The 13,265-nt window shown below is 34.5% G+C and overlaps 1 protein-coding gene across 1 annotated transcript; it reads right to left on the bottom strand.

Annotated features, from left to right (window-relative positions):
• Positions 1-3,337: 3,337 nt before the first annotated feature.
• LOC117921475 (putative disease resistance protein RGA4) lies at positions 3,338-7,361 on the bottom strand. The gene is made up of 2 exons (XM_034839348.1): positions 4,444-7,361; positions 3,338-3,540 (listed from the first exon to the last, which is right to left on the bottom strand). Exon 1 carries the CDS (start codon positions 7,249-7,251, stop codon positions 4,483-4,485), a length of 2,769 nt encoding a protein of 922 aa, XP_034695239.1. The 5' UTR covers positions 7,252-7,361; the 3' UTR covers positions 3,338-3,540; positions 4,444-4,482.
• Between the last annotated feature and the right edge of the window lie 5,904 nt (positions 7,362-13,265).

Genomic DNA, 13,265 nt, shown 5'->3' with positions numbered 1-13,265 from the left:
AATTATAGTTTAATTAAGTTGTGTCCCAAGAAATAAATTTTAAAATAAATAAATAAATTCAATTTTATATGAATTAGAAATTTATTAATTTTTAAAATATGAATAGATTAAACTACCTTTCATAAATATATATAAAAAAAAAATTTGAATACCTAAAATTTTAGGATTGTCAAACCTATAATTTTAGATAAATAATAATAATTATTCCTCTTATATTTTGTGAGGTGAATAGTAGATTTTCAAGATTTTTCTCTAACTTTGAGGATTTCTTTTGAGGTAAGGGAAATTAATGCAGTTGTTAAATTCCTTTTTTTAAACAATTTATATATATATATATACATTATTTGAAAACGTTTGAGTTATATTCCATTTTATGCATGGATCAAACCTGTTTTGCATGAAAAGTATGTTAGAATTTTATATTATATTTTTGACAAATAAATGTGGAGATATTATATGTTGTAAATTTGAATAAATGAAATAAATATTTGACTCTGGTTTGTTTGGCTCTTGTCAACGGGATATAATAGTTGACTTTTGGCCCTTGTCAATAGGATATAATAATTGACCTTTACATTTCTTGGTGGGGAATGTAATTGATTTGAACTCCAGCCTCTAGGGGTTTCGGTTAGAGGTTACTAGTACTAGTAGTGTTTGGTTCCGTCTACCTTAAAAGAACAATTTGAGGCTAGCCACCCATTTGAAAAGTCCCACCTAACTGGGCACCCTTTGATGTTTGATGACCAGAGTAAATAAATTATTGGAATGTTTTGACTGAATTTGATATGAAATTGTTTGAATTAGAAATAAATGCATACAGTTAGAAATTTTGAATGTATTAGCAAAAAAAAAAAATTTACTCACAGCTTTATGAAAATGATTGATTATAATATCTCCTATTTTGCCAGTGAGTTTGAAATGTTTGATCCATGGACTGCATTAATGTTCTTTATTGGGCTGTGAGCTCATTCCCATTTGTTGACTACTTTTCAGGTACCCTTAGTTCGGGTGAGGAGTGATGGCTAGGCTGAGGAATGGTCATCATTAGAATTTGACTTAAGATTTTATATTGGATTTTGTTTAACTGTTAGTTGTGTTCATTTGGATCTTTTGATATTTGGAAGTTATTTGAATATTGATCCTTCAAATTTTATGTTAGATCAAAGTTGAGTTTTGGAGATTTTGAAATTTGTTCTAGTACTTGAATTGTTTAAGTTTGTAAATATTTGGACAATGGATTTTGGATAGTGGATGTTTTAGTTTTGAAATTGAATGTTGAGGATTTTAGATTTGTTCCGCTACTCTGAACAGGTATTTGGTTATTGGTAACTTCTGATTACAAGATAATTGTTTGGGTCAGGTTACACTGTAAGCCTTCGGGTTTGAAGTGTGAAATGACCATCATGCCTTTGGAGTGGGTCTTGGGGTGTGACAGTAGTAATCCAACACTGGCTCTGATTTCTTGCTATGATTTTGAAGAGATCAACATTGACCTTTGGGTGAAGAAATTTCCTGCCACAACCAAACCCACCGCTATGGCTGGTTACTGCCTCATCACCGCCATCCCGGAATCTGTTCTTGCCACTAATCATTGGAGACACCGCCCTTCACCGCCATGGATAATTCGGCATCGCCCAACTCGCCGTCGTTCGTCGCCAACCGTTGTCTTCCTCAACGTCTCTTACTCTTCAATGGAGAAGCCTGAAATTTACAGAGCCCTCCATAAACAATAAAAATGGGAGCTTGGCTCTCATCCTTATTGTCTCTAGTTTATGAGAATTGAGAAGAAAGGCGATTCATGAATTTCTCCCTAAACTCTGTTTGGCAGCTAATTTCCAACGTGTGTTACTTTGTTTCTCCAAGGGCTGTTTGGATGGCTTGTTTTGATAGAGTATTTTTAAAACAGAAAAATGTTATCTAAAACAGTTATTAAACAAGGTTTTAATCTTCTCAATTAATTTTGGCTTCTATTTCACCCATCATTTCAATAGGATTTTATACTGCAATTTGTGGTGTCATTTTAATCATCTTAATTAATTTTGGCCTTCATATTCTATTTCATCAATGATTTTAATTAGGGTTTTGTAGAATTTGTAATTGCGAAGAACTTCATATCACTCTTTTCCCTAGCCCTAGATCATATAGGGTGTATGTTATCTACCTAGGCTTCTCTAAATCTAATGTAACAGAATATGTAACATCAAAAAACCATTATAATAATTAGATATAGAGAATATAGTAATCATGCATTCAATTTGAATGTTTCTGAATCGTTTCTAATCCGATGAAGATATCAAAGACCATTGTAGAAGTTGTTTACCCGGTATTCTTCCATTCGCTCTCTTTCAAGGGTATAAGCATGAGAAAATGGTGAACTTTTCTCTTTCGAAGACAAGTAGGGTTTTTCTCTCTGAAGGCTCTTTGGAAGATGATAGAAAGAAGGCTAAAACCCTATCCCTTAAGGTGTATTTATAGGGTTTTTTGTTAGGTTTAAGTGACTTAATCCTAAATTGGACTTGGGTCACCTAAACTAGTTCACTTGAGTCTTAATTGATTATTTAGTTGTATTAGGTTCTAATTAATTAATTAACTCCATAAAAAAAATTTCATAAGGTTTAATGCATCTTTGCATTTTTACCAAAAACATCCTTATGTATAAATTTACTTTATATTTTTAAAAAAAATTTTAAATTTTGAGATAGTAATTTCTTTAACATTTCAATTTATTAAATTATTTTTAAATTATCAGAGTTCTTATATCTTATATAAAGAAACTACTATTTTCTAATTTATAAATAAAAAACAAAAAGCATTTTATAAAACTAAAAAGTGTATCCAAACAAACATTAAGAGCCTATTTGGTCGTTTGATTTAAAAACAATTTTTTTGTTTTTATAAAAGAGAAGACTATTTTTAAAATATTGTAGCACTGTTTTATCGTTATTCTCTTAAAACAGTTTTTAAAAACAAAGTGAAATAGATAACAATTTTTAAAGAACAAATAAGAGTTGTTTTCACCAGTTTTTAAAAACGAAAGAAAAACATGGATCCATTTGATCATGTTTTCCGAAACTTGTTTTTAAAAATTGTTTTTAAGTTACAGAATAAAAAACAGTTTTAAAAAATAAGTTTCATAAAACATGGTCAAATGGACGTTAAGTTAGTTGACAATGCCTCACATTTATTAGACAAAGCCCCCTCTAAGATAAAATTTTGTTCGAATCACAACCAAGCATTGAAATTTCAAGAACATCCCACTTCATCCATTAGGTTAACAATAGATATGTCCTTAAAACAAATCAAAAGAAATATCATGCATGCATGCAAGTTCCCATCATTCGCAAACCATTTATGTTGTAGGAAATAAATCCAAACAATAAAGTTAAAGTTTACACATTCTTACATATATAGGCAAACCAATAAAAGGGGAAAAGAAAAAGAGAAAAAGAATTTACAAATCACCAATTTGAAATTGATTCATAGACAATTTCACAATACATAGGTGTTGGGAATTTCTCCTCTTTATTTGAACTTGCTTCTCTGAAATGAAAAATAATAGTGTTAATCTCCTTCACATCCCATAACCAATAAAATTAAGATGGAAAAAAAGATAAGGAAGCAAATAAAATAAGTCAAGACATAAATAAAGATCAAAGCTTGCAAGTAAAAATGACAAATAATAATAATAAATGATGCCTTTGGATATAATTTTGAGACAAGAATCAAGATGGTTTTTATTGTTAAGTTCTGAAATTTTCTTTGCAATATTTTGAGCAAATAAGCTAATAGGTTAGGCTATTAAAATATTAATTAGTTAACATTTAGATCATGTTTTTCATTTGTTTCATTTCTCATTCATTAATGTATTTGAAATATTATTTTTACAATTTATATATATACCCATGAGCCTGAAACCTGATCAATCATTGCGCCCATACCACCAGAAAAGGGGAAACACTAGGCCCATGGCCCAACAAAAGTCTACTCTAAGCCGAAAACCCCCAACTCCACTAAAAAAGAGGGAACACTAGGCCCATGCCCAAGAAAAGTGTACCCTAAAATGGAATTTGATAATATATAACATTATATAGTACACATAGAGTCTAAATATCACCTAAAATCTCTTCTACACGGTTGTTGGAGCTTTTTCAAGGTATTTGATCATGTAACAAAACACTTTTAGAATAGAAAAGGTTTCAAGTTTAGATGAGGTATTTTTGTACAAATACAAAAGGTTTTCATTTTTATTTCTCTTATTTTATTTTTAAATTTTGCAAGGTGTGGATATTATAGGATAAACACTTTAGTAACAGTGTAGATGTGCCAAAATGGACCTATGGATACAAGATAATGATGTTATGCAAAATAGAATATTCATGAAATAGATTAATGTGTGCGATTATGGATGCAATGGAAATGAAAACTAAGATAAATTCAAATTACCTGGAACAAGAGCGACATGAGGTGAAGCGTGATGACCATTTAGTACCATGAATATTTGACTTCTAGGATATGAGATATTTTGTGCCGATCCTCTCCAATATCCTTTCGATAACGTCGTTCCAGAATAGGAGAATCTATGATGTACAATTTCTGCAATGGTGTCCTCTGGAGCACGTGGTCCGGCAGTCCCTCCAGCTTTGGGCAGTCACTCGTAATCAAGACATTGAGACATGGCATTATTGACCTCTTTTCTTTTTCTTTTATTTCCCATTGCTTCAATTCAGCCAAACGATAAATATGCAATTCCTTCAGCTTTGGGAATACTGTTGATGATGATCCCAAAAACTCACTACCTATGTATTTCACACCATCCATATGATCTATCCACAGATTCTCAAGGACAGGCAGTTGCCCCAAAGGAGGCAAACATGGACATCTTACGCAAGAGATGAGGTAAAGTATTTTCAGTTGAGCTAATGATGAACCCATCATCCAATTGGGCCACTCTCTATCACCATAACTGTATATACATAGAGATTTCAAGTTTGGATGGGGTTGTAGAGCTTCAGCCACACCCTTTGTCCCCTCCTCTCCACCAAATTTCAATGTCAAATCTTGGAGGTCTACCCTATTCTTCAATTCTGCTTTTTCTGCCTCCCCTGCATCTTTCACTTTATCCAACCCTTGAATGGAAAGATTTCCTCTTAGGTTGTTCAAGTTTCTCAGGTCTCCTATTTGGCATTCATCATTGCCATGACTACTCACAATGAAAACATCCAGTGTCTGAAGAGAGCTTAATCTTCCAATTCCTTTTGGCAAGCCCTTTAGACTCTGAATATTAGAATTTTCAAGATGCCTCAAATTAATTAGTTTACCCATTGCCTGTGGTAGTTTCGGAAGACTGGAACATCCCTGAATACTTAAGGTTTGCAAATTATATAAATCACAAATTGTTTCAGGCAACTCTCTCAAGGAAAAACACCCTGATAGATTAAGGAATCTTAAATGTATCAATTTTCCTACCTCCTTAGGAAGTTCCTCAATCAACTTATTGCTGCTCAAATCCAATGCCCTGAGACATGTCAAATGCCTTAACAAATTATGTAAGGCTTCAACAACACTTGAAGTAGAGAATGCTTTCTTAGCCAAGAGGGTGTGAAGATTCTTCATGTTACAAGTGGAGGCGAAATTAAGGGTACTTTCTCGGGCAACTAAGGTGGCATGACGAAACTTTTGGAAGGATAAGTCCATACTCCCCTTTTTTTGGTTGTCAACCTCCACAATAAAGCATTCATTCTGAGTCAAAAATTGAGCAAAATCATGCACTATATCATGCATCTTACAACGTATTATATTACCATCATCATATTTTTCAAAATCTTGGAAGAAAGACCGAGCAGCTAAATATTCAAAGTACTTTCTCCCAACCACATCAGAGTTGAGATAGCTTTGTGCCATCCACAACTTGATCAGCTCATCTCTCTCAATAACCGAGTCTTTTGGAAAAACAGCACAAAATGAGAAGCAGCGTTGAATTGCAGGGGGCAGATCATAATAACTCAACAACAAAGCAGGGGAAATCTCTCTCTCAAACTCTTCTAGCTGCCATATTTCACTATTCAATACGTTCTTCCATTCTTCCTCGCTATTTTTTATGCGCAAGAGATTCCCTAAAGTTTTTATAGCGAGGGGCAAGCCCTTGCATTTGTCTGCTATTTTCTCACCAATTTCTTTTAATTCTTCCTCTTTCTCCCAAGTACTCCTTTCATAGAAAGCTATTTGATGGAATAATGCCCGAGATTGCTCCAAAGACAGCTCCCCCAAGGGATGCTTGTACGTAGTTCTCATCATCTTAACAACACTCTCTTTGCGTGTGGTCGCCAGAATTCTACTACCTGCTGCTCCGCAGAGGAGGGTGTTCTTCAGTTGTTCCCACAATTGATTGTCTTCAGTCCACACATCATCTAGCACAAGAAGGAATTTCTTTTCGGCAATACGTGTTTTAATTTCTTCTTGTACAGCGTCCAACTCATGGAGATCACAAGGCTTTTTTTGGAGGGTTTCAACAATAGCCCTACAAACTCTGATTGGGTCAAAAGGATCAGAAACACAGACCCATATTCTCTCATCAAAATGGACCTTCACCTCTGAATGGCTGTAGGCTAATTGAGCAAGAGTTGTTTTGCCCATGCCTCCCGTCCCAACTATGGAGACGATGTAGAGGCCAGATTTCTCTTGACACTTCTTACCCAACAAATGGTCTAATATGATTTTTTTATCCATATCCCGACCGTACACCTCTGAAATATCAATTGCAGAGGTAGTTATAAGTCGCTGTGGTCGCTCCTCACTCCTACTAGAGACAAAATTAAATCTAATTCTCTCCCTTTCAATATCATCTAGTTGTTGTTTAATGCCCTTAATCTTAAGAGCAATGTCACGACGAGAAGCAACTTGCTTGAAACAGATGAAAGGGGAGGGCATACAGAAGCTTACCTTCTTCTTAGACGTGGAAGCATTTTCAACTCCCTCCATCTGGAATTGAAGAATAGCAATGCTCCACTCATCCAGCACGTCCTCCATTTCGTAGGCCATGTCTTTGAGATTCTCCAACCAACCTCGGACAGATTTTTCCTTCACTTGTCTCTTCTCGGCATCTTCAAGAACATCTCGGACGGAGCGGAGCGTCTTTTTGAGGCTTTGGATTTCTGATTTAACACCCTGAACCAGAGAAACTTGTTCATGAATCTGCTGTTCAACAACCGAAGTTAAGCGTTCCAGCACAATAGAAACGAGGGCATCAGCCATGGGGAGGGTGAAGAAGGTGGGATTGATGAATGAAGAGGAATGGAGGATGAATAAAGGCGAGTGAGATGAAGAGATCAGATCTGCAGCTTTAGAGAGAAGGTCAACCCTTTTGTAGGCCGGTGGGGCCAGAGGGATGCATTATTGAGGCTTTAGGAGCTACTTGATTGAGGCTGGTGGTGTCATTAAATAATCGTACATAGCTTTGAATCAAAATCCAGCTAAATTAATCCCATCATCCGACTGAATATTCAGCATATTAAAATAGCCTTCATCCAATTCCAAGTCTCCATTCACCATGGTTGATAAATTTAACAAAATAATTCATTGTTCTTATTAAATATGTACAATTCACTTTTCACAAGTAAGGAGCAACTTAGTGCAACAATTAAGCAAAACACAATCCGTCAAATTCATAGGAAATGCTACAAATTTAAAAAGAGTTATTCACCACCCTAATAATAATTCTTACACTATCACATGTTACATGTTAAGAGAAAAAATAAATTCTTTGCTACTCTTTTCCCTTCTCTAGCATTCTATAAGTTACAAAGCTCATTTGCATATAAACTATATATATATGAAATAAGAAAAAGGAGGTAGAAGAACAAAATGATTAGCAATATAAGGAAAATGAGTTTGTTGATACCTAAACTCTTACATCTCACAATTCATGACTTGGTTCTACGCTTCCATTGTTGAGAAGTTCAGAGCATCTTTTGTTGTCCTACTATACTTTTTTCTTTGCATATTGATAGTTAATCAAACTTGGATATCTGTTCATGTTTGGAACTTAAAGTGATTTATAGAGCTTTAATTAGAAGTATACAATAATTTATTTCATATTTCTTTTTTTTGAATCCTAAATGAATTAAAAATTATGTAAATTTGTGCTTTTATGCAAGTTCTCACCACTTTTTTTGAAGAAAGGTTAAGATAATAATATTTTTTTTGTTTATTTTTATCTTTGTGTATAAATTTATGCTATTGTGCAAGTTTTCACCATTGGACTTTTGACTCACATTTTTTTGTTTAATAATAATAATAATAAACAAATATATATTATTATAAATCGGTTAGAATAAGTGAAATTATGATTAGAATACAAATAATGTAACCAAAGTGTGGAAATCATGAGAATGGTACAAAATACATTATCAATGTATTATGGTAAAAAATTTGTGACATTGATACGAAAAAGTAAGCAATGTATAGGATACAAAGTATATGATAAGGGTAAAAAGAATGTGATTGAAGTACTAAAATACACTTAAATTAGTAACATGACTTAGGTATGAAAATTTTGATCAAATTATTAAAGGTATAAACATTGTAATCTAGGTATCAAAAATGTGATTAAGGTACTAAGGTATGAAAAATATCACCTAAGATATTAAGGTACAAAAAATGTTTTAAGTATAAATAATGTGACTAGAGTACTCACATACAAATATATAGTACAAGTATGAATAATGTGAAAATTTTCTGAAAAATATGATCTAGGTACGAATAACCAATTTAATGATGAGAAATATGACTATTATGTGAAATATGTTGACTAATCTATAATAAGGTACAAAAAATGTTACCAAGGTACCGAGACATAAAAAGTACGATGTAGATATAAATAATATAACCAATTACTATTATATTATAAAGCTTGAATCAATCTTGTTATCCCATGTAAGGGGTAATGGGGGTTGAGTTTGCAAGAGTTTAAGGGGGGCAATACCCCTTGGATTTTTTTATTTTTTTATTTTTTATTTTTTATTGAATGACGAGTTTGCTCCTATTGTATTTAATTATTGTATTCTTTAAGTGTTAGTATACTTTGTATATATAAGAATCACATTGATCACTTAATAACATTAGAAATCTCGTCTTTTCTTTATTTCCACTCGTGTGTGTGGTTTGATTAACAATTACAAAACATGCTATTGATTTATAAAAAATGTGAGTAAGTTAGTAAGGTACAAAAAAATATTATCTAAGTATGAATAATGTGATGAAATTATAAAAAATATGACTAAGGTATACTAAGCTAAAAAAAAAAAAACCAAAGTTATAAGGCATAAAAAGTATGTTCTAGATATGAATATTAATGTAACTATGATGGAAAGAATACGAACCGGGTATTGAGGTACAAAAAAGGTAACCTAGATATTAAGATAAAAAAAAAAAAAGGAACGTAGGTATAAAAAATGTTATCAAATCATTAAAGTATGAAAATTATTACCTAAATACAACAGATCCGTCAAAGCCGATATTTTTTATCCTTAACTTTTAATAAAATTTAACAGAGATATTATAAGAATGATTAACAATCAAAGGGGAATGTTATAAACTTGTAGAAATTTGTGAATGTTACCATCCTTGTATTAAACCTTTCAACTATCCATATAACCTTCATAACTATAAAAAAATATATTAATTATACTCATTATGATTATAACCCTATAAGTAGAATTTGGGTTTTTAGAAAGAGATAATTTAGAGTTTACTTTTTCTGAATTTCTGTTTTCAATTCTTGGCTCTATTTTCTTTATTTTTACAATTTATATATATACCCATGGGCCTGAAACCTGATCAATCATTGCGCCCATACCACCAGAAAAGGGGAAACACTAGGCCCATGGCCCAACAAAAGTCTACTCTAAGCCGAAAACCCCAGCTCCACTAAAAAAGAGGGAACACTAGGCCCATGCCCAAGAAAAGTGTACCCTAAAATGGAATTTGATAATATATAACATTATATAGTACATATAAAGTCTAAAGATCACATATGACCACCGAAAATCTCTTCTACACGGTTGTTGAAGCTTTTTCAAGGTATTTGATCATGTAACAAAACACTTTTAGAATAGACAAGGTTTCAAGTTTAGATGAGGTATTTTTGTACAAAAGGTTTCATTTTTATTTTATTTTTAAGATTTCTCTTATTTTATTTTTAAATTTTGCAAGATGTAGATATTATAGGATAAACACTTTAGTAACAGTGTAGATGTGCCAAAATGGACCTATGGATACAAGATAATAATGTTATGCAAAATGGAAAGCTACAGAAAAAGAATATTCATGAAATAGATTAATGGTGCGATTATGGATGCAATGGAAATGAAAACTAAGATAAATTCAAATTACCTGTAACAAGAGCGACATGAGGTGAAGCGTGATGACCATTCAGTTCCGTGAATATTCGACTTCTGGGATATGAGATATTTTGTGCGGATCCTCTCCAGTATCCTTTCGATAGCGTCGTTCCAGAATAGGAGAATCTGTGATGTCCAATTTCTTCAATGGTGTCCTCTGGAGCACGTGGTCCGGCAGTCCCTCCAGCTTTGGGCAGGATCGCGTACTCAAGACATTGAGACATGGCATTATTGACCTCTCTTCTTTTTCTTTTATTTCCCATTGCTCCAATTCATCCAAATGATAAATATGCAATTCCTTCAACTTTGGGAATACTGTTGATGATGATCCCAAAAACTCACTACCTATGTATTTCACACCTTCCATATGCTCTATCAGCAGCTCCTCGAGGATAGGCAGTTGCCCCAAAGGAGGCAAACATGGACATCTTATGCAAGAGTCGAGGACAAGTATTTTCAGTTGAGCTAATGATGAACCCATCATCCAATTGGGCCACTCTCTATCACCATAACCGTCTATATACGTAGAGATTTCAAGTTTGGATGGGGTTGTAGAGCTTCAGCCACACCCTTGGTCCCTTCCTTTCTACCAAATTCCAAATCCAAACATTGGAGGATCTTATTCTTCAATTCTGTTTTTTCTACCTCCCCAACATCTTTCACTTCATCCAACCCTTCAATGGAAAGATGTCCCCTTAGGTTGTTCAAGTTTCTCAGGTCTCCTATTGGCATTCATCATTGCCATGACTACTCACAATGAAAACATCCAGTGTCTGAAGAGAGCTTAATCTTCCAATTCCTTTTGGCAAGCCCTTCAAATCAGCAGCACCATAATTTTCAAGATGCCTCAAATTAATTAGTTTACCCATTGCCTGTGGTAGTTTCCGAATGATACATCCTTGAATATTTAAGGTTTGCAAATTATATAAATCACAAATTGTTTCAGGCAACTTCTTCAATTTGCTACAAAATGATAGATTAAGGTATCTTAAATGTATCAATTTTCCTACCTCCTTAGGAAGTTCCTCAATCAACCAATTGCTGCTCAAATCCAATGCCCTGAGACATGTCAAATGCCTTAACAAATTAGGTAAGGCTTCAACAACACTTGAAATATTGAATGCTTCCTTAGCCAAGAGGGTGTGAAGATTCTTCATGTTACAAGTGGAGGCGAAATTAGGGGTACTCTCTCGGACAACTAAGGTGGCATGACGAATCTTTTGGAAGAATAAGTCCATACTCCCCTTTTTTTGGTTGTCAACCTCCACAATAAAGCATTCATTCTGAGTCAAAAATTGAGCAAAATCATGCACTATATCATGCATCTTACAACCTATTATATCACCATCATCATCTTTTTCAAAATCTTGGAAGAAAGACCGAGCAGCTAAATATTCAAAGTACGTTCTCCCAACCATCTCCATCTCTTTACTCCCATCAGATTTGAGATAGCTTTGTGCCATCCACAACTTGATCAGCTCAGCTCTCACAATAACCGAGTCTTTTGGAAAAACAGCACAAAATGAGAAGCAGCGTTGAATTGCAGGGGGCAGATCATAATAACTCAACAACAAAGCAGGGGAAATATCTCTCTCAAACTCATCTAGCTGCCATACTTCACTATTCAATACGTTCTTCCATTCTTCCTCGCTATTTTTTATGCGCAAGAGATTCCCTAAAGTTTTTATAGCGAGGGGCAAGCCCTTGCATTTGTCTGCTCCTCGCTATTTTTTATGCGCAAGAGATTCCCTAAAGTTTTTATAGCGAGGGGCAAGCCCTTGCATTTGTCTGCTATTTTCTCACCAATTTCTTTTAATTCTTCCTCTTTCTCCCTATTCTTTCCATAAAAAGCTATTTGATAGAATAATGCCCGAGATTTGTCCTCAGACAATTTCCCTAAAGAGTGCATGTATGTAGTTCTCATCATCTCAACAACACTCTCTTTACGTGTGGTCACTAGAATTCTACTCCCTACAGCTCCGCAGGAGAGAGTGTTCTTCAGTTGTTCCCACAATTGATGGTTTCGGTCCACACGTCATCTAGCACAAGAAGGAACTTCTTTCCGCCAATACATGTTTGAATTTTTTGCTGTAAAGCTTCCAAATCATGGAGATTACAAGACTCTTTTTGGAGGGCCTCAACAATAGCCCTACAAACTCTGATTGGGTCAAAAGCATCAGAGACACAGACCCATATTCTTTTATCAAAATGGGTGGTCTCCACCTCTCGGCGGTTGTAGGCTAGTTGAGCAAGGGTTGTTTTGCCCATGCCTCCAGTCCCAACTATGGAGATGATGTAGAGGCCAACAGATTTCTCTTGACAACTCCTACCCAATAGATGGTCTAATATGGTGTCTTTATCTATATCCCGGCCACATACCTCTGAAATATCAATTGCAGAGGTAGTTATAAGTCCCCGTGGTCGTTCCTCACTCCTACCTGGGGCAAAATTAAACCTAGTTCTCTCACTGTCAACGACATCTAGTTGTTGTTTAATGCCTTTAATCTTAAGAGCAATGTTACGACGAGAAGCAACTTGCTTGAAACAGATGCAAGGAGAGGGACTAATGTAGCAGGAGCTTACCTTCCTCTTGTGCAGCAGTTTGAGAATAGCAGTGCTCCATTCATCAACCACGTCGTCCATTTGATAGGCCATGTCTTTAAGCTTCTCCAACCAACCTTGGACAGATTTATCCTTCACTTGTCTCCGCTCTGCATCCTCAAGAAAATCTCGGATGGTGTGGAGTGTGTTTCTGAGGTATTCAACTTCTTTCTCAACACCCACCACCAGTGTTACTTCTTGCTCAATCTGCTGTTGAAACACCGAAGCCAACCGCTCCAAGACAATTGAAAGGAGTGCGTCAGCCAT

Source organism: Vitis riparia, chromosome 9, assembly GCF_004353265.1.
Source record: "Vitis riparia cultivar Riparia Gloire de Montpellier isolate 1030 chromosome 9, EGFV_Vit.rip_1.0, whole genome shotgun sequence".
Lineage (NCBI taxonomy): Eukaryota > Viridiplantae > Streptophyta > Magnoliopsida > Vitales > Vitaceae > Vitis > Vitis riparia.
The sequence above is the reverse complement of the archived record's forward strand: the minus strand, read 5'-3'. Positions and strand labels throughout refer to the sequence as shown.